At 41.8% G+C, this 22,601-nt stretch overlaps 1 protein-coding gene across 2 annotated transcripts in view; it reads right to left on the reverse strand.

Annotated features, from left to right (window-relative positions):
* Positions 1-22,139, reverse strand: part of IL6ST (interleukin 6 cytokine family signal transducer) — a 36,565-nt gene extending 14,426 nt beyond the window's left edge. For both annotated transcript variants that reach the window (XM_055699148.1, XM_055699149.1), the window contains exons 1-8: positions 22,001-22,139; positions 14,816-14,896; positions 13,365-13,676; positions 11,498-11,630; positions 10,059-10,219; positions 9,593-9,744; positions 4,372-4,531; positions 813-895 (exon numbers count right to left, since the gene is read on the reverse strand). In XM_055699148.1, the coding sequence (XP_055555123.1) occupies positions 813-895; positions 4,372-4,531; positions 9,593-9,744; positions 10,059-10,219; positions 11,498-11,630; positions 13,365-13,676; positions 14,816-14,882 (1,068 nt within the window). In that variant the 5' untranslated portion in view covers positions 14,883-14,896; positions 22,001-22,139. The remainder of the gene's footprint in view (positions 1-812; positions 896-4,371; positions 4,532-9,592; positions 9,745-10,058; positions 10,220-11,497; positions 11,631-13,364; positions 13,677-14,815; positions 14,897-22,000) is intronic.
* Positions 22,140-22,601: the final 462 nt, after the last annotated feature.

Raw genomic sequence — 22,601 nt, forward strand, 5'->3', positions numbered from 1 at the left:
TTTTAATATACATGGAAAAATACTTGTTTCTGTGTCATTAGATAACACAGAAAATAAAATGTTTCTGTGTAACAGTATTAGTTTTCAGATAACACAAAAGAAAATTGTTGAAACTGTAAAGTAACACCAGTTTTCCAATTCTAAGTTAAATAATGTCAGAAAGGCCACATGGCACACAAGTTACATCAGAAAATGATGCTATATCAATACACATGCAGCTTCACAAAAGCCACCTAGAAACAGGGAAAAAGTAATAAAAACACAGCTAGCTCAAATATAATGAAGTTCATGGACCAAAAGAAAGCAGATGGGGACTGATCATAATTGCATTCACTTTCTCAGCTAGACTAATCAACCAACTAGACACAGAAGCCCACTGCATACAAACAGGCAGTATTTAATGCCTGGTCTCTAGTACAGCTCTAGGCTTAATGGATTTTGCAGCTGGAGTACCCTTATCCAGACAGTGTTACAAAAGTTTTAGGATACTGCAGAAGCCGTAACATGAAGGTTTACTTTATTCACGTGAAAGTTTCCAATTTCACAGACTGCTTGAAGACAGCAAGTCAGGAATCCAGAAGTGAATTCTGTATATTCTGGATCACAGATGTGTGTCAGTTAACTGATGGCCTCTACATCCGTACTTTTAATTTTTCATAAATAATTATAATAGAAATACTAAAGTCACTTCTGTCAATAAAACCTGTACTATCCCAGCTATGTTCTCATGTTTGTTGAGGTAAACTCTGCCCCTTAAAAACCCATGTTCTTAAAAGAATGCTCAACTCCTGCAGTTGAGCATGTTGCTTTACCTTCCACATCAGGTGCACAGTCCAGGAAGCTGGTGAGCAAGATGCATCAATGACCCTCCATATGGGTGGTCCTTTGGATGGTTCTGATGAAACAAACAATGCTTAGTAGTGCAAGTATTTTTTAGTGCATTTGTTTGAATTAAAGTCTTTGACTATCATTAAATGCTCACTGTTTTTTTTTTTATAAAAGCATACACAAAACTCATTTCCTTAGTTCCTCCAAAAAATAATGCTTGGTATGTAAGTGGAACACCTGCATGAAAACACTTCTGATAGGATAAGCAAAACACCAATTCCACTCTAAGTGTACAGTCTGAAAATAACTGAGATTCAACATGCAGAGCATCTGCAACATTGGGCCCAAGAGGACAATGCTGAGTGAGGCACAACCAAACCTACACCATGCAGCCTTGTCCAGAGGTACAGCCCTGTCTGTAGGTATACTGCAAACCTTGCTATGGCTTGTAGCTCCAGCACTCTCCCTACCCCTCAATATCAAGTCACCTAAACCAGAAAAGTGCAGAAGAGTTCACAAGGAATGCCAGAATTCCTCAAGTTTTTATATTCTCTATGATAAAAAGGGTAACGGAACTGCAATACTTTTGTACAGTACTACAACACCTTCTGGCATCAGTACTGTAAAAAATTCAAAGAAGGATTTCTGACCCACTGCAGTTAAGCTCCAAGCAAAGCACTGTTCTAACAATGAAACCTGTATTGGTGTAACTATTTAAAGACATGCATAGAAACACTGCAATAAATAAACTGCTTAAGAAGAGGGCATCTTGGAAGGCACTCAGAAATAGATAGGCTATTACAGTAAGGAGACCAGAACGAGTGCAAGCAGGAAAGACTAAAGTACTTTTAAAAAAGAAGAAGACTAAGAAAAAAAAAAATAATCAGGCTGACTAAGAAGCTAAACAGGTATCAAAATATTTGCAGTAGGTGGAAGAAGATACCCTACTGGGTATCAAGCACACAACCAGAAGGTCTATTCCTTTGCTCCACATGGAGTAGGATCAGTACAGGCCAGAAACAAAGCCAGTCTTGCAGGCTATCAAAGCAGAAATGGACACAACCAAGCTAAAGCAGTTTGACTCCTCAGAACTCTAGAATAAGAAAAAGAGTTTGTAACTGACAATAGCCAGGTTTCTGAAAAAAAACAAGACATAAAATCCCCACGTTGTTTAATTCTCTTTGAAGTCAGAAATCAGCAAGTGATTCCCAATGCTGCTGCTACTGATGATTCAGGAGGAAATCAACGAGGCTTTTGAAGTCAAAACCCTTTGAGGGTGTTTTAATAATACAAGAGGCCCCAGAAATCAGTGCATATTACTGTAATATACACAGCTGTGCAGCAAACCTGCTCTGATAGATATAAAGACCCTTGGCTTGACCCAGTTCAGATTCAAGAAGATACTAGTTACCTCTTGACCATCTATTAAAGGTGGTTTAGCTCCAGTTCATTTTAAGTGTGCTATTCAGATGAATGACAAGAGGAAAACAGACCAAGGCAAGTTATACATCAAAGCATGGGGCTTTTGTTCGGAGAGCAAATTAAAAGGCCAAATGCATAGGTCTAGATTGTGCAGTGTATACACACTACATGTATTTTTGTTCTGTTAATGGAAAAATGTAACAATCCACAATCTGAGAATAGGATTTTTTGTACTGTAACAAATCTATGGGTGTGATTTTAATGTCAGTGTTCCAAAAAAATATGCTCAGTTATTGTTGTGCAGCTTTCTTTTGTACAAGTTTACAGTTTCTGCAACAATTGCTAAGTCATGAAATGCTGCAAAACAAAACAGCTGAACAAAATAAAAAAATCAGTAACAGGAAATGCTGTAACATACTCAACTAACAGTTTTGGCACAACTCAAGTACAGAGACTGCCTTCTGCCACTAGGAACAAACCTGCAGGACAGCAAGGCCTCTCTAGTGGGGAAATACTGTAATAATTTTCCTGAGCTGTGAAGAGTAACAATTTCATAACACAATGTAGTTACTTTAATGCCACAATGCGTTTCGAGCAATGCATGTGTTTGTGAGCAATCAGAAGGAATCAATGAAGTTAAACACGCTGTGGAATGCAATGGATACAGATCTTAGAAGACAGTGTGTAACAGTCTCAGTGCCACTGTCCTGAAGGAATACAAACGAGTCCAGGGCAACACAGCACACCTGCACAATATACAGTTCAATGGAAACAGACAATGTCTTAACAGCTGACTGGAGCATCCCAAGGAGTTGACAGACCAGCCAAGTTACTGAGCTCGTTGTAGTATAAACATACTTCATGCACTACAGAAACTTTGCAATACTGAGGATTTGTTCCACAAAGTTGACATTTGACTGAGGTTTTAAGTATTTTGCCCCCCTGGCCCGGGCTGGAAACTTAAAGCTTAAATAAGTGATCTCCTATCTTTTGTGTATCTCAAGCAGTAATCTGTTTATACTTTGAAGTTGTATATATCCCGCTTGCATTTTGTGCAAGACTAAACATGATCCAAATACTGCCCCCGAAGAGCTGATGCCTGTAAGAAGTCTTCCTCACGAAATCACGATAGCAGTAATTCAGTGTTCACCCCCTACAGCAAAGGGACAGGATATTACAAGTCCAGATCTACAAGATGACAACTCCAATGGTTATCAAGAAGGGAAACTAAGGGAACGGTGATTTTTGTTATTAAATATAGCCAAAATAAAACAGTTTTCCACACAGACTCAATCCTGCTTGAAGTCAGAAGTTTATATATAGTATTTGCTTTCTTATGCCTCCCAGCAGTGACAACCATATCACTGATGAGCAACAAGACTCGAGGATTACTATGCGCAGAATATTGCAAACAAAGCGGGTACAAGACAGTGAAGGGGCTGCCGTAAGTGACTGACAAGCAAGGAAATGTTACAGATGCAGAATACTTTGGGACAAGTTAAGAGTAAACCAGAGTGTTTTATTTAGATGCTTTAGTGCATAGAAGGCTATACTTCCTATATGCACATGATTTCATATCACTGCTTTACCAAGTTTGTGAAGACATCTATGTACACTGTATGACTAAAATCTTTTATTTCATACTTATTGATGCTTGTTCGCCTATGACTTTCTCTAATGGCCTCCTAAACCAAGTTTTTCATAAACTAAGGCAGTCTGCCTACAAAAACACCCCACAAACCAAAACCCACCAACATTTTCACACAGGCAGAATAGTTTCAGTTACAAAGGATAACTTCAGAACAAGAACACAAGCACAAAGCTTGCATCTCTTCTAAGAGACTTCAAGAACAGAACTTTCTGTGAAGCTTTTCTTCTCTACCTCCTGTTTTAGCTGTTTTCAGGGGCACCTCCAGGATCAGCTTTATGGGAAGCTATTCTCATGCTCCTTGGAATGCATGAGTCAAGTCAGTCAGTACTGGAAGTGACTTAGGAGACCCTTGCTGCATGCATAATCAAACAGCTCAAGTAAGGATACACAGTTTCAGCTGGCTACTGCCAGACTTCTGATGAGTACTTACACATCTGAAAATCAGTACCTCACTTTCATGTATTACTTACGGTCCTCAGTGGTGACCCCAGTTTTCTCTTCACTCCAGTCACTCCAGTAGCCCACTCCATCTTCCTTCATGCAGCGAATTGAAAAGACATACTCTGTGTAGGGTCTGAGCCCTTGAATGCTGAATGAAGTTCTTGGTGAAGCTGTATCTTCAGGAGGAACCTGTAAATGGAAAAAAGACTTCAGAGGCACAGATCAAAAACTGTAAAGCTGAATTCTGTGCTACCACAGCCCCAATACAAGAAGGCTCCCCACTGTATACAGACCCAACAAAAACACAGTTGTTCTCCCCTCTGATTTCCAAAAGCTTTAGTTTTCAACCATGGTTTGGTAAGGGATCAGAGTTGTATTTACCAGGTATACTATGATACACATACTAAAACAGGCAAGCAGCTGTCTCAGCACAACCTCTCATATTCTGTTTTCCTTCTTAATTAGTTTATGTCTACCTCTTCTTCTCCTCATTTAATTCCTCTACTCACTGCTGTAATATCCCATCTCACACCTCAGAACTTTGCTAGTTATCTGTTTGGTTATTGATTGCAAAATACCTGGTGCCAGAAGCCTGCTACCAAGCCAGAGAATCCAGGAACATTGCTTCCACAGATACAGAACATGTTATTTAGCTAACATTGAAACAGTTTTACAGTAGTTTATACTTTGGCTAGTAAATCAGTTTATTTTCATAAGCTCTTTCCTTATCTCAGATTAACAACTGAATGCCAGAAAATATTCTTACTGCACATGTATAGAAACAAATGTGTGATGTAAGTAACAGACACAGGAACACACACACAGAGGCTGTGTCACATGTTATTTCACTTGTAATTAGGGTTTTTTCATAGTGAGCAACCCTGCAAGAGGAATGACTGCAGATTAAAACACACATGTGGGACACTCAAGAGGTTAATCTTGAGTGCAAAGAATTGTCATAGTAGTCAAATTTTACCACAGCTAAGCAAGCTCTGATGTCTTAAGAGTTACTATTTCAAAGGTCTTGTGCACATTTTAAGAAGGCAAGACAAATTAAAGGGACTTAGGTTACGTATCAACAGATCCTGAGGTTGCAGTAAGCTGTGCAGGACAGTGCTCTTCAAAATATCAGTACAGGTGACCTCAATTAATTTCTGTATCTAAAGCTCACAGTTCCTCCAAACCAACACACCACATTAGTCACAAGCAGCTGTGTTATGCTACCTGCTTCAAATACCATATTTTGGTAAATCAGAAGCAACAAGTTATGAAATTCAGAATACTTCTGGGCCTCTGTACTGAAACAAAAAATGGGAAGATCTCAAAAAAATGATTCTGGAATACTGCTGCTCTGAGAGAAGGCTTGAAGGCAAAACTGAAGCTGTTGAAAATATGTTCATAGACTGATGCAGAATAAACCCCCCACAACTCCTGATGACATGCACACATTATATTGCACTAAAGGTAAGGCATATTCCTTACTCTTCCAGTTCGCTGACTGCACCAGGTTTAAGGCATGCATGCAGGATAACCATATTTTATTGAATCACACAATCATTTAGGTTGAAAAAATCTTTTAAGATCATCAAGTGCAACTGCAAACCTAACGCTACCAAGTCCATCACTAAATCATGTCCCTAAGTGCCACGTCTACACATCTTTTAAATACCTCCAGGGATGGCAACTCAACCACTTCCCTGAGCAGACTGTTCCAATGCTTGACCACCCTTTCAGTGAAGAAATTGTTCTTATTATCCAATCTAAACCTCCCGTGGCACAACTTGAGGCCATTGTCCTCTTGTCCCATGGCTTGTTGGGAAAAGAGACCAACCTGGGAAAAAGAGGCCAATACCCACCTGGCTATGTCCTTTCAGGTTGTTGTAGAGTGATGAGGTCTCCGAGCCACCTTTTCTCCAGACTAAACAGCTCCAGTAACCTCAACTGCTCCTCACAGGACTTGTTCTCTAGGCCCTTCACCAGCTTTGTTGCCCTTTGGACACACTTCAGCACCTCAACGTCCCTCTTGAAGTGAGTGGTCCAAAGGTGAACACAATACTTGAGGTGCGGCCTCACCAGCGTGAGTACAGGGGGACAATCACTGCCCTACTCCTGCTGGTCACACTTTCTGATACAAGCCAAGATGCGACTGGCCTTCTTGGCCATGCTGTTGGCTCACATTCAACTGGCTGTCAACCAACACCCCCTGCTCCTTCTCTGCCAGGTGACTTTCCAGGCACTTTTCCCAATCCTGTAGTGTTGCATTGGGGTGGTTGTGACCCAGGCAGTACAGCACATTCAAAAAAGTTGCCCAGCACTGTACAGAGTTTGCCCAAGCTTTAAATGACATTTAGATCAATATTTTTGTGTGTGTATCGGAAGAGTAAAGTTCACCATTATGAAAGTTCTAAATGTTTCACGTACAGAATAAACATCAAAAAGAAAATATACTGCAACATGATGAGGAGGACAGCAGAGAAGGCAACAAAGAAAACACAATGTAACTGTACTGTCAGTTGTGCCAAAAGCCCGGCTGATCACAGCATTCATGGATAGGCCAGATAAATTGGGAGGGCGGGGACAAGTGACATTATAGTGCAAGGGTCTGCTACAGGCCACCTGACCAGGAAGACAGAGCAGATGAGTCCTTCTATAGACAGATATGAGTAGCCTCATGCTCACAAGCCCTGGTCCTCATGGGGGACTTCAGCCACTCTGATATCCATTGGAGGGACAACACAGCAGGGCACAGGCAATCAAGGAGGTTCCTGAAGTGCACCGATGGTAGCTTCCTTCTCGAAGTGACAGAAGAGCCATAGGAGGTGCTATGCTGGACCTTTTTCTCACCACAGGGAGGAGCTGGTGGGGAACATGAAGCTCGAGGGCAGCCTTGACTGCAGTGATGATGAAATTATGAGGTTTGAGATCCTTAAGGCAACAAGGAGAGCACACAGCAAGCTCACTACCCTGGGCTTCAGGTGGCAGACTTTGGCCTCTCCAGAGATCTGCTCGGCAAAGAAACATGGGATACAGCCCTGAAGGGAAGAGGGGCATAACAAAGCTGGATAATATTCCAAGATCACCTCCTCCAAGCTCAGGAGCAACACATGCCAACAAAGAGAAAGTTTGGCAAAAATGCCAGGAGGCCTGCATGAATGAACAACAAACTCCTGGACAAGTCAAAGGAAGCCTACAGGGAGTGGAAACAAGGACAGGTAGCTTGGGAGGAATACGGAGAAATTGTCTGAGCAGCCAGGGACCAGGTTAGGAAAGCTAAAGCCCTGATAAAATTAAATCTGGCCAGGGATGTCAAGGATAACAAGGAAAGTTTCTTTAAGTATCTCAGTAAAAAAAGGCAGGCAAGGGAATATGTGGGGCCTCTCTAGAAGGAAACATGAGACCTGGTAACCCAGGACATGGAGAAGGCTGAGGTACTCAATCACTTCGCCCCCGCCCCCCCCCCTCAGTCTTTGCCAGCAAATGCTTCCGCCATACTGCCCAAGTCACAGGAGGCAAAGGCAGAGACTAGGAGAATGAAGAACCACCCATTGTAGGAGAAGATCTGGTTCGAGACCACCTAAGGAACCTGGAGGCGCACAAGTCCATGGGACCTGATGAGGTGCATCCGTAGGTCCTGAGGGAATGGGCAGATGAAGTGGCTAAGCCACTGTCCATCATGTTTGAGAAGTCGTGGCAGTCTGGTGAGTTTCCCATGGACTGGAAAAGGGGAAACATAAACCCCATTTTTAAAAGGGGAAATAAGGAGAACCTGGGGAACTACAGTCATCAGTCTCACGCCTGTGCCTGGCAAGATCATGGAGCAGATTCTCCGGAAAACTACGCTAAGGCACATGGAAAATAAGGAGGTGATTGTTGACAGTCAGCATGGCTTCACTAAGGACAAATCATGCCTGACAGATTTGGTGGCCTTCTGTGATGGGGTTACAGCATTGGTGGGTGAGGGAAGAGCAACTGATGTCATCTGCCTGGACTTATGCAAAGCATCTGACACTGTCCTGTACAACATTCTTGTCTGTAAACTGGAGACATGGATTTGACGGATGGACCACTCGATGGAAAAGGAATTGGTCAGATGGTCACACTCAAAATTGAGTTGCAGTCAATGTCTCAACGTCCAAGTGGAGACCAGTGAGGACTGGCACTCCTCAGATCAGTATTGATACCGGTGCTCATCAACACATTTGTTGGCAACATGGCCAGCAGGACTGAGTGCACCCTCAGCAATTCACTGATGACACCAAGCTGTGTGGTGCCGTTGACATGCTGGAAGGAAGGGATGCCATCCACAGGGACCTTGGCAGGCTGGAGAGGTGGGCCTGTGTAAGTGCAAGGTCATGCACCTGGGTCAGGGTAATCCCAAGCCCAAATACAGGCTCGGTGGAGAATGGATTAAGAGCAGCCCTGAGGAGAAGGGCTTGTGGTGCTGGTGGACAAGTTCAACATGGCCTGGCAATGTGCACTGGCAGCCCAGAAAGCCAGCCAAATCCTGGTCTGCATCAAAAGAAATGTGGCCAACAGATCAAGGGAGGTGATTCTCCCTCTCTGCTCTGCCCTCTTGAGACCCTGCCTGGAGTACCATGTTCAGCTCTGGGGCCTCCAACATAAGAACATGGACCTGTTGGAGCAAGTCCAGAGGAAGGCCACAAAAATGATCAAAGGGCTGAAGCACCTCTCCTATAAAGACAGGCTGAGAGGGCTGGGGTTGTTCAGCCTGGAGAAGAGAAGGCTCCAGGGAGACCTTATAGCGGCCCTCCAGGACTGTTGTGGTTTAACCCCAGCCAGCAACTAGGACAAGTACCTAAAGGGGGACTACAATAAAACCAGAAAAGGACTTTTTACAAGGACATATAGTGACAGAACAGGGGGTAAAGGCTTTAAACTGAAATGGGATAGATTTAGATGAGGTATTGGGAAGAAATTCTTTACTGTGAGGGTGGCGAGACACTGGAACAGGCTGCCCAGAGAAGCTGTGGATGCCCCATCCCTGGAAGTGTTGAAGGGCATGTTGGATGGGACTTTGAGCAACCTGGTCTAGTGGAAGGTGTCCCTGCCCATGGTAGGGGGGTTGGAACAAGATCATCTTTAGAGTCCCTTTCAACCCAAACCATTCTACAATTGTATGATTCTAAAGTGAATGCTCTGCTAAAGTGAATCCTCTGCAGCAAGGGAACTTCTGTAGTTTGACAAACGGCTGGGTTACAGAAGAGTGACAAGGAACATAAGTGGTATTACCTGCATCCAGTTTGTGTCACCAGTGATTCTATAGCGAATATTAAATTTCAGCTTCATCACAGCTGCTGAAATACGATTCTCCCAGGAAAGCTTCAGAACTGTAGGCAGTATCCCCGAGTTGACTGATAAGTTGTGTGGAGACAGAGGTTTTACTGGAAGGAAAGGAGTTACAGTGAACTCTACAGCTGTATTTTATCATGCCTCTAGCAGCTGATACACTATGCTGTAACACTACCATTAATTGCTACTTCAGTAGTTTCTAAAGCAGACTGTTGTACAAGAACTTGCTATCTGAATTGGGATCAAGTCTCCCACCTTCCACACCTTTGTCCAGCACAGTTCAAGTTCTTGTCAACAATATTTTGGTACTATTTTTATAGCCAAGAAACATTAACATACCAATTCAGAAATATGCACAGAAGCAGCAGTTACATACCACTAGTTTTAGTAAGAGGTATATAATTACCAATCTCAATGGGATCAAGAACAAGAGGATCAGATTCAGCCTTCCCAAGAGCATTTGCTGCTTCTACCCAAACCTCCAGGTTAACAAAGAACTGAACATCAGCAATTGTACAAGAATTGTTTACATCTTTTGGTATACAGTCAGGAAAGTTCTCTTGTGGCCTAAATGAAAGAGAAGGAAAAACATGGTACAAAGCGGTAAGTTTGGTTTCCTCTAGGCAATCTTTTTAAGCAGATCAGAGTGATCAATCAGTCTAAGCTTGTATGTTTCCCTTCCACTGCTACCTTGATAAGCAGAGGGGCTGGAAGAAAATGTGAAGAGATTAGAATGGCTTGGCCAGCTATAAATGCGTGATTGCATTAGTATAGAAACTAGAATAAGATCTCTTTACTTTGATTCCCCTATCTTCAAAAGCACAAGCCACCATACTGTGATAAAAAGCTGTACAAAAACCTGACTTAACTTATACAATTAAGATCAAGTATTGATACGTTTAATCAAAAGTGATATGGCTCGTAACTAGAAACATATTCATGCATTACAAGATGTGGTCAATATTACCTGCACACCCTTCAGGAGTACAGTGTTACAGTTGCAACACATGGTGAACAGAAACAATTTTTTGCTACACTAACAGATAGCTCTAGGGGCATCAGGAGATTTGCAAAGCATTAAAGTTTTCTAACAATCCACACTTTCTACTACACTTGTTACCAAAACACTTCAGCAGAACCAAGTAGGTGGAAAGCTGTAGGCAGTCATTCTTGTTTCCAAAGCAGAACAACAATTCTGTCCACTCCATGTTAAACTATGAGAGACCATCTGAAGGGTTTATAAAGTACTTTAGTTAATTCACTTTCACAGGAGAAATACTTTTGCTGAATATTTCATGTTAGGATTAATTGTGGACATACACTATTCTGAATTCTCCAGAAGTACACAGTAGATAATACCTCTACAAAATGCAGTCAGTGTATGTTGGTTTCTCTACTTGGAATTGTAGAACAGTTTGGGTTGGAAAAGCCCTTTAAAGATCATCTAGTCCAACTGTCCTGGACTGAGCAGGGGCATCTTCTACTTATTTAGAATGAGACAGAACAATCACCACAGAAAACCATAAAATATATAGTCTGCGTTGAGCAACGTAATGGCTAGGTATATTGTACTCAAGACACACTAATAATTTCTTTGAAGAACAGAAAAATACAAGATAGCTGTTACTCCAAAACAAGTGCAGCAACACACTTTCAAGTCGGAGTTAGAATTGCTTCAAATGTGAACTTAACTTTTCCCCTTCCCCCCAAAGCAGACAGAGATGCTTCAGAAAACTGGATTTAAGTTAAGAATATTTACAAAATACCAAGAAATTTCAAGCAAGTTTGGTTTATCCAACAAATAGTCTTCAAAGTTATTTAGGTATTCTACAGAGAGCTACTTACCACCTGTATTTCAACCTATAGTGAGTGTCCAGGAATGTATGCCTTCCAGGGTTCCAGGTACAAGTCATAGGATATGTGAGTTTTGACACCTGAATCACAATGCAGCTTAAATTCTTGGGCTTCTCTGGAGGTACTGCACAGAAAAAGTTAGCAACAAGTAATCTATGTACACATTTCAGTCCAGTAAGAATCATACTAAGTGTCCCATTACAGCAATTTCAGTGAACATCAGAAGTATTTATAGTCCGTTTTATTTCTAAAGCAGGGAGCAAAAAGTGCTAGATGGCATCCAGGAATGGAAGTCAAGAAACTTAACAAGCTGCTCTGAGAAACAGTAGACTACATAAGGAATAAGCACTTGATAGTAAGGAACAGCACAGATTATTTCTCATTCTGACGCAGAAAACCTGATACCATCTCTCATCTAAGTCTATTTTAACGCCCACAGAAAATTGCTAATGAGCACTACAGCTGGATTGGCATATGCTAACTTTGCCAATAACCTCAGCTCTAAAGCAACTGTGATAGGTCTGTTCTCCCTGACTTGAGCTATGGAAGAAGAATGCTTTAGCTGTGAACAGTTATAAGAAACATAAGGCATTTTCATCAATGCAGTTTAGTTGTGTGTAGGAGTGTTCAGAGTGAACTATCAGCTGAACTGGGTTTTTCTCCCCTTCTTAAATTCAAATCATAGCATACAAGTTAGTTTCTAGCTTTTAGAATACCACTGTTTACAAGAATATAATGTGTTTGCAGAATCTTATTTCCTTTCAAGCAGAATGCTATATTCAACAGAACTACCTTATGAACCTTTTAGTCTTTCTCCTGAATGGTTCTGTTCTTCTCAAACCTGTTATTCTCAGTTTACAGAATTTCTTTAACTGACAGTATGAAAATACATTGTCTTTAAATACAAATGTATCTCAAGATGCACATATGAATTATAACTGTAGAATGCTACCTGTACTTTCATTCAGTTTATCACCTCAGCATATTGCATCTGTCCTCACGTTTCCATTTATTTTTCCTGTCACATCTTCTGTTAAGACACTCCTCAGAGGTTGAAATGCAAAACACTTTTTCTGTGAAAGCATTGTGTAACTCATACTAGCACCACATTAAATTGTGAACTCAAGGCAATACCTTTTGCCAGCACTAGGAGGCAACATAATTCATCAGCCATTCATACCCGGATACTAAGGACACTTAAAGGTCCACCAACTATTTAAGTAGTATATTAATATTACCTTCCCAATACCTCAGTCTTGTCTCAAAGAGCCCTTGCTTATAACTATGCAAGTGCTATCACGCCTGAACAAAGAAAATTTATAATAAGAGTATTTTCTTATGTATAGAGGTAGACTAATCCAAATAATTCCATCCTTAAGGCAGTTAAGGTCAGTTTCAGTGATACAGATGGACCAAGTATTTCTCAGTCCATTAATAAAGAAAATATGCATGTCATAGTGTGACTATGAAAGCAGGACACACGACCTCACTGTACTTCCTTAAACACTGAAACTGAAGCAAATAAGGAAAAGTTAATTTTCCTAGGATCTATTTCAGTTAAATTCTGTAATTTAAATCTTTCTGCTTCAACATTTTTCTTTTGTTCTGTTTTATTCTTATTTCAACACTAAAATACTCCACAGTATTTTATATTTTTTAGAAAACCCTATTCTGTGCATATTTACAAGTTTTGATGGCATGTAATTTTAGAATTGTTTTATACAATTATCCAGGAACTGAGGGAATGGAAATAAATGTCTCAAGATATAGGCACTTCCTATTGCTTGCATTCTCTTCCCTGTTTCTCAAAAGCAGTTTTCTTAAGACCACAATAAAAGGCAAGAGAAATGGTACTTACAGCCTACTGTAACTGTAATTCCATAAATGTTTTGCTCAATCTGTCCATCTGCTAAAATGTTGCATGTCAGAGGAGTAGCTAGTGAAGAAGTGTCATTAAATGTGACACTGGAAACTGTTCTGTTTATTTCACGATACTGTTCTTTAGGTACCACTCTATTTTTAATTTTCCATATAATTTGATTAGCATAGATATTGCCAAAGTCAAGACAACTTTCATTCAGAATGCACAATGCTGTGAAGTTGGAGCCAAGTGCCAATACGGGAGACTCTGGGATGATGTGACCACATGACTGTACAAGTCCACCTGAAACTAAAAAGAATTGCATCTTTATTAAAAACTACAGAGCACTGCATAATCAATATTACTGATACAACACTAGAGTATATGTGTCCGAGCAAGAAATGAAGTGGTTACTTGACAGTTATAAAACTGAAATGCATAAATGTATTATAACTGAAATGCAGTTATAAAAAATGAAAATCAGTGGACACCAAGCAGATTTAAGGGACAAAACCAGTGTAGTGTTCTCTAGACTTTACAAAAGCAATTTATCAAACAAGAAAAGTTCTGTTAATAGACAGGGGGCTTTAGAGAGAGTGAAGACAATCAAGGATTGAACATTTAGTATGTTTTGAAGAAGGAAGGTAATATACTTGAGGTTACCCTTGCAGTTTAAAAGGTATTTTCTCTTGAGAAAGTGGAGAACAAAAAATAGGGATTGTGTGCACTACTTCTAGAAAAATGGCACGTAAACAGTTAAATACTTGAACTGTCCATTTCAAAAGCTTCAGTATGTGTACTACAAGCATATTTGGGAATTATAGTGAACTCTGCACATTTGATAATACTGTCTTTACAAAGGAACTTCAATACAATAATAAAATTGTGACTGTTGCGATATAGGTGCATAAAAAGTCTCAATTTTAAAGATTAAATAGATGACTGAAATACTGCTTTGAATCAACAGCCATACTAAACATCTTGAGGAGAATGATTTGCTACACAATAGCAGCGGACCACAGCTTTAACTTGATCACAGAACCTACTGCACTAATTCACTGCTAATTTATTGCTTTAACAGTGTTTAGTCTGACCAAGATATGATTTTATTTAGATACCATTTGGCATATGTGAAATTAAACTCGAGTTTGCTACAGTCACCAGCTCCAGTGATGTCAGTGGAATCAAAGCCATCTCTCACTGACCAAAGTCACTCTTCACTATTCTCTGTACAGAGATGAGCAAGGGATAGAAGCAGAAGTGAGTACGAGTTTAATATGCATTATTTTACCATAGTATCAAGAACATAGGCTATGTCTCTCTATACCAATATACCTTGCTTTCAGCCCCTACCCCACAAGTATCTAGACAAAAAGCAAGTGTGCGCTTCAACCATCCAGCAAAAGAAGCTCTAGAAATTTCTTGCGTTTGAGACACAGAAGTCTTACCTTCAAGAGAACAAAAATTCAAAAGCAGATATAAGCCATGGGCTACCCACTTCCACTCAGAAAACATGCTGCACAGAATTCCTGTAACAGAAAATTTAAAAAAAATTTAAGCTATTACTTTTCATTTTAGATCACTCTCAAATTCAGTTTGTATTTGATCAGTGACAATTTCTCAGGTACCCACGTTTAGTTTCCTGAAGGAGTTCATATCTTCCCACGCTAGAGCAAGAATGGGCACGCTGCTTCCATTTTACTCAGTGTTGTAACAAAATCCAATGTCTGCTTAAGACAACTGATGCACTTTAAAGCCTTCGTAGTTACAAATTTAAGACAGGCATCAGCTTAAGGTTTTTGTGTTGTATATGGAAACAAACTACTAGTACTTCTGTAGGAAGCTCAATTAGAATAAAGAGCATAACACGGAGGTTCAGGTTATAGAACAGAACCTTATGAATTTGATTATGGTTACCACACTTATCTAGCTTTCAAGCAGAACATAAATATGCTGAATACAAGGTTCAGAACAACTCTGCACAAAACCAGGTGTCTCATTCACAAGAGTGACTCAAAACATGTTTAAGAAATACAAAGCACAAGACTTCCACATCAAGAGATGTTGACTACTATAGAAAAAACATTAATTAATTCTTAAGACCTTACAAGGGAGTTTGTAATTCCTCAAAATTTGGGATGTTTATCATCATGTGATGTTCTTTTATTCTGTATTGCAGCAAAGTTCACTTGTTCTGTTTTGATAATTCTACAAAACAGTTTCAAGAAACTGAAGCATTCACAGACTACCTTCCACTCCAGTTTTGAAGCCACAAAGTCTCTCCTGGATTCTCCACTTGCGGTTACAAAAAGCAAGTGAACGTTCTCTACTAAGCATAGGAGCTATACTATTCTTAGTTACATATATGCATCTTTACAGGAATAGGTAATTTGCCTAGTCAAACAGGGGATAAAGTCCACAACCTGATCTCTAGAAGCAGACCATACTGTTCTTACAGCTAGAAACTAACCATGGCATTTCTAGGTTTACTAAGATTTGAGATGAGACTGCCTATAGCAGCCTTGCTTCTGAAATGTTTTTACTGACCTGAAAAAGGCAACTTTATATAAAAAGCAACTGTAAAAGGCAACTTGCTAAGTCTAAAGGAATTCCACAGTATTCCCTAGAAAGGAACATTTAAAATCTATATTTCTATTATCAGAACGACAAGGAACTTCAATTTATAACAAGAAATACTCCTTTGCTTTAATTGCATGTAGTTTATAGTAACAGAAAGACTCAAGGCATTTCATATAGATCAATAAAACTAGACAAGGCATTTAAGTACTAGTGTTACCAATACCAAGATACAGAACCTCATTCCTTAGGCATCAGCACATTTAACAAATCAAAGTAAACAGTATAATGTAAAGAAAAATCTATACTCACAATAATTAGAAGCCAACAATTAAACAAAAGCTAATCTCAAGCCTTTACAGCAGTCTTTGTAGGGCTCACCAACATAGCTGTGTTTCAGTTAGGACCAAAATAACAGGTATCAGAATCACTCAGCAGTATCTTTACTTGCATCTATACTTTGAGTTTATTTCTCAGAGCCCACCAAGATTTCCTACATATAAATTTTACTAAAATTTACTAAAAAATACTAAAAATATTGCCGATTAGAAGACTTGGCACTTGTGTTAACAAGCACTTATATTTGTCACTAAAGCTGTTTTTTTTAACTATATAACAATACATTTATAATCAGATTGCAACTGTACAGAGTTGAGACTAAAAAAGCTACTAAAAGTACTCTCATTGGGCTGGATATGAAAGCTATTATACAGTTTTAAATAGCTAAGTATGTACTGCACTTATTACAAGTGTACAGTAAGAGAACTGAACCAATTAATTTTTGCTTTTTATGGATGTAAAGTTTTCCAGTATCTGAAAAATAAGGTTTCTACCCACCCAAGTCTTTCTGCATTTTAAAATCCCAATTGGTTTCACAAATTTTAATAAATTCACATGGTGAACACAACCAAAGTCAAAAGTATTCTCTTTTGATTTAGGTCTTCAGAAAGTGACTAAAACCAGCACACAGGAATCTATTTTAGTTTCTTGATTTAATATTTATCAGAAATACTGCTTGCTATCTAAAGCTTGTTGTGTTCTTAAGGGTTGACCTTATGATTTGTTATTTTGAGCAAGACTAATTGAAAGGTATTTAACAATTTTGAGTCGCAGATCTGAAACTCGTAAGAACTCTGCCGGCAACTACAGGCTAGGTAGGAAAGAAGCAGCAGCTCCACCTCCCTGTTAACTGCCAAAAGCTGCAAAACAACAGCAGAACTGGCTTCCACATGGAAAAGGAGAGAGTGAAGCAGACGCAAAAACGCAAGAAGTGTTTGTTGTTGGTTTGTTTGTTGTTTTTTTTTTAAAGAATGTTCAATATAGCTTTTCTCTCCCATTTGGTGTCAGGATTAGTGCTATATTTGAATAATGGCAGTGTCAACTATGCAATACTTCACTACAAAGTCACTGGTTTTCTGCTTGGTAATAGTTTACCTCAGGCTTAACAATGTTTCCACAAAACTATTCAAGAACTGCTGGTGTTAAAATCATATTAAATCATTAAGTATGGCATGGGTTAATAAAAAAAATACTGTGAAGCACCTGAAGAAACACAAAAGCTAACAGTACAAAAGAAATAACCAACTCAAAAGTAAACAATAGTATAGAATTATCACGTTTTGCTCTAAAGTATAGCGTATTCTTGTAAGAAATCAAAGTCAAATAACTTCATCTTTTAAAATAAATGCCATTTCTACCTTCAACTGCCTTCCAGACCTAGAAGACAACATTTTAGTTGTCCTGAGCAAGATTCATTTACAGATGGGAAGCTGCAGTCCCAATGCCTACTACTGTGCACTTTGAGAAGTTTAGTATCTGTTTCGAGGGAGCAAAGAAATCCTCCACAGTTTATAGTACTTATTCCACCACACTCAGCTCCTGAAAGGCAGGAGAACTGAGACTTATGCTCTACCACCTGCATGGAAACTTAAGTGGAAAGCCCACCCACCCAAAGTACAGCAAACAAGCAGTTGTTAACTACAGTGTCAAAACCACACTAGAGTTCAGCACCTATCTGCTTTTAGGCTCCTGTGATATATTTACAACACCCCTCCAATCAATACAGTTTGATTGAATTCAAAGAAGATTGAAACTACACACCTCCAAATCCACAAAAGGGCTATTGCAATCCCTTCTAATGCATGCTATTTTAAAAACATCAGTGTCTCTGGCTTTTAAAAGATTGATTCTAAATTGAAATTTAGTTCTAGGGGAAAGAGCTAGAGTTACACTATGCAATTCCATCTGTCTTGCCTAGATGAAATCTGGAAAAAATAAAAAAAATATGGTGGGGTTTATAACTAGCAAAACAAGGAGCTGTACTTAGGTTAGTAATGAAGATACTCCTGTGGAAACTAGTGTTTTCTAATCAAGCATAAAAAAATGCTCAAGTGTAGATGGTGCAGAAACTCTGCAGATAAGCTGTATCAAAACTTTAAAACATAGTGCCATCATTCAAAAGAAATGCTGTTAAACACAAAGTAGTTAATGGTGAACAGTTTCTCTGCAAGTCTGGACAACGGAGAACTCAATAGTTTCAGCAACTATGCAGCACAGCCCAAAGTCTTCTGTTTTACAAACTGGTGTAGTGTACTGGGAATCTAAGGTGAAGGTTTAACCTTATGCTGAACTAACATTGAAGCAGCTAGTCAGTTCAGCTTCTTTTTTTAAAAAAAACCAAATCAATACTTTATCTATATTATGTAGTTGTTGTAGACCACTAAGTGAAAAGGAATGGTAGATAGAGAAAGAAACTCGTGTTAGAACTTTGTCAGGTTATTTTCACAGTTAAGTTTGCAAAAGTGGCAAAGTACCAAAGTCCATCAAAATACTAAACAGTAAAACCAACATGGTCAGTTTAGAGCTGTGGCTGGTGACAGCCCTTAACTCACAGAAGTTATTTTAAAGAGGAAAAAAACCCTTTTAAAATGCTGTGATTACTTCAGTAACGACAGACATGAAACTCATATGCCACAAGATCACCCCATTTAATCCCTAAATCATATGGGACTTCCATTATTTTTCACATCCTGCTATCATTTTGAAAGGAAAACACTAAACCTTTATGTCTGAACCTTAACCTGATGCTTCAGGCAGTGTCCTGTGAAAAGCCAACAACCACCCTGAAGTCAAGCTTTATATGCACAAACACCACCAAGGAGTTTTCCAACTAACCTGTGAATAACAGTTTTTGAAGAAATGTCAGGCATTCATGCAAAACAGGTATCACTCCTTATTCTGAGCAACAGAAAAATCTTACAAACTGATCTTATTTCAAAAATCATGAAAATTACTCCCAAATGAATACAGATATATGCCATAAGATGACTTATCACTTCCCCACTTCAGAGAGGTGACGCTGTCCAAGTGACCTACAAATGACAATTCCAGTTTAAAAGACTATAGCCAAAATAACATTCTTGCCAGCAAAGCCAGCTTCCAAGTCAGGAAGTACAGATAACACCACAACCACCACAGGAAGGTGTTAAGTCTGTTAGGACTCATCATCCCATCAATCATGAAAGCCCAAAGGTTACTGGTAAATGGATTTCCAGAGATCCTTCAAAAAAAATTAAGACCTAAGCTTACAGCTTCAGGTGGTAATCTCTCACTAAGAATCCACATATATTAGGCAGATGGAGCAAGTGATAGTGCACACAGCAGCTACCACCTGAGGTTTTATAACAAGCCAGGTAGTACTTAAAGCCCATGTAAAAGCTGTAGCTATCCTCAAGGAATTTTGATTACTCAAGCCGTGACTGCTTTATAATTAGGAGTACTTCATCCGCAAGCTTCCTTCCTTCCTCCAAGCTTACTTTCTTCTTTGAAATATTTATGAGACTGAAAAAACCCCAAACACCTCTAAGATAATCACTTGAAAACCTTATGTAACATTCTATGCACAGAACATTCTGAAACCGATTTTCATATTTAAAATACCTATACCCAAATGATATTTCTAACCCTTTCACCAAAAAGGCAAGTAATTTCTCCGTATTAGTCATCTGTCTGCCTCTAGAAGGAGGTTTCTTCCTACCTCTGGGGTTTTAGTATAGACTCATAATGAAACTCCCAAACAAAGGGGCACAGATTGTTCTTTTCAATACCTTCTTAAACTGTAGAAAATTTTCTCTGAAATAATTCAGATGAATTTTTTTGTGTGTGCAGCTAGCAAGTAGCTTATTACAAATGTCTTATTTTGTATAAATGCTCTCACCTTGAAGTCAAACCTTCAAGACTAACAATCACCCGTGCTGGTTCTCTCCTACATTAGTAAGAGTTGTCTAAACTAATTATTCTAAAAAAAAATCGGCCAAGAGGTTTATTTATTTTCATACTGCGCTAGTGCTAATCCTTCAGAGAAGCAGCATCAGAGACAGCCTATCTCCCTTTTGCATACATAGTTATAGATCTGTGTGTATCTTCCCTGACCACCCATATGTATATGTATAAGCTTTACTTTAAAAGTTTACATGTCTAGAAATGTGACCAAGACCCAAATATTTATTTTTAATATTCAAATTCTAGAAAGTAATACCGAAATTTCATTATCTGCTCCTACTTTCTTATTGCAATACACCAACATACAGATTAAAGAGTTTGTTGAGTTCAGAAGTTATGTACTTCCAACACATACCTTTTATATACCCTTTGAAGTAGTAGCAGTTAAGAAGTACAAAATTTATAAAAGTTCTATAAAGGAAAAGAAGGTGAAAGAAAAAAGCCCGTAACTCCCAAAGTATCTGACCTCTTCAGGTTGTGGCCCCCCTTTCCCGCCCCCCCCCCCCCCCCCCCCTTCTCAGTAACAGGACAGATCACTAATGACAAGACGATAACCCCACATAATTCAATTATCGGGTTTCTCCTTCAGAAATGCCTCAGAAGTAATGAGCAGCCACCAGCTGGCAAACACCTAAGCCTAAAACAAGGCTGAAAACCGAGACTGGGATTTATCCTCCTCCCCGCTGCCAGCACACTTGGCAGGCCGCTTTCCTTTGTGCCTCGGCTCATCATCTGCAAGATGAAAATAACGACACCGTATTTCTTTCGGCAGAGCATCCGAGGCCCAGGGCAAGGATGAGCGGCGCCCAGGAGCACACCGAAGCCCGCAGGCGACCCAGGCTGCTACCGCACCCCTCCCCCCAGCCCCCACCGGCACCCGGGCCAGGTGTAAAACAAAGCCTGCCTTTCTTTCAAGGCTAGCAGTTTTCTACCTTCTCGTCTACAGACGACGAGCACAGACCACTTGTGGTGAAGGCAACAAACCGCCAGCTTTTCAACAAGAAAACGCCTGCGGGTACTATGGCCAAGCTTATCAGGCAGCTGAAAAAACCCGAAAGGCACGAGTCCAGCGAGGGTCGCAGCACCTCCATGTCGGCATCAACCACCACCACGTTAGAGAAAAGCCTGGATAATCTTCAGCCTTGCCCTCCGCGCCACGCCAGCAGCTTAGTAAAAACCGCACCAAGCCAGCGGCCGGGCTGCGGCCGGGCACCCCGCAGCTGGCATTACGCGCGCCGGCCAGAAAAGAGGCTCGACGGCCCCCCCGGCCCCCACGCCGCGGAGGCCCCGGGCGGCCCGGCAGCGGCCGAGGCCATATTGCATTTTAAGCGCCACTGCCGGCCAGCTCCGCCAGCGCCCGCCGAGGGCAGGCGAGACGCCGCTGCGGGGAGCGGGCGGCCGCACCCGCCCCGCCTCGCAGCTCGCCAGGCCGAGCCCCGCTCGGGGAGCGCTGCTCACGGCCGCGGCCGGACGCCCCCGCCACCGTGGGGAGGGCGAGGAATCGGCTCGGGAAGCGAGTGGCGCAGCGCTGCCGCCCTCCCCCCGTCTCCCGGCCGGCGCTGGCCGAGCGCCCACCAGCCCGCCCCGGCGTCCCCGCCCGCGGCGCACGGCCCGGCCTGCCGAGCCCGGCTACAGCCCGGACGGGAAGCGCGGGGCGGCACAGCCGCCGCCGGCGGACGCTCCCCAGGGAGAGGGGCACACGGGGGCGGCGAGGAAGCCGAGGGGGACGAAGCGGAGGGGGAAACTGCCCACGGCACGAGCCGCCCGGCCCTTACCTGGCGCTGCCGCCACCTCACGGCGCCTGCACCCCGCCGCCGTCCCCTAGATAACGGCTCCGCAGCGCCGCGCCATCGCGCCGCCGTCCCGCACGCGCGGCCCCGCTCACGGTCACGCTCTTCCCCCTCCCCGGTCCCCCCGCCCCCCGCTCCCTTCCCTCCTCGACTCGCACCGCCACTGGCGCGCGGCGGCCGTGACGCCACCTCAAGGGGGCGGGGGGCGGAGCTTCCCGTAACGCGCCGGCCGGTGCCAGGATCCGGGGCGCGAGGCGCGCGCAGGGGGCGGGAAGGGCGGTGGCGGCCTGTGAGGGGAGGCGGGTGCCCCCTCCCCCCGCCCTGCCGCCGCCATCTGCTCGGCGGCCCCCGCGGCGGTGCGTGGGGCGCCCTGCCCTCGGAGAAACGCTCCACGCAGGGTTTTTCCCTTAAGGTGTGTTTCAGGGTGTGTGAGAACAGACGAGGGGCTGGAGAGAGCCCTGCTTTCCGGGGGGGGCGGGAGGGCAGTCACTTCCGTCGCCCTTGCGGCCCTCCCCTCTGTAGTGGGCGGCAGCCGTGGGACCCCTAACAGGCCAGCCAGCCCCTGCCCGGGCCGCCGCCAGCGGGG

Source organism: Falco cherrug, chromosome Z (genome assembly GCF_023634085.1).
Source record: "Falco cherrug isolate bFalChe1 chromosome Z, bFalChe1.pri, whole genome shotgun sequence".
In the NCBI taxonomy this organism is placed as follows: Eukaryota; Metazoa; Chordata; class Aves; order Falconiformes; family Falconidae; genus Falco; species Falco cherrug.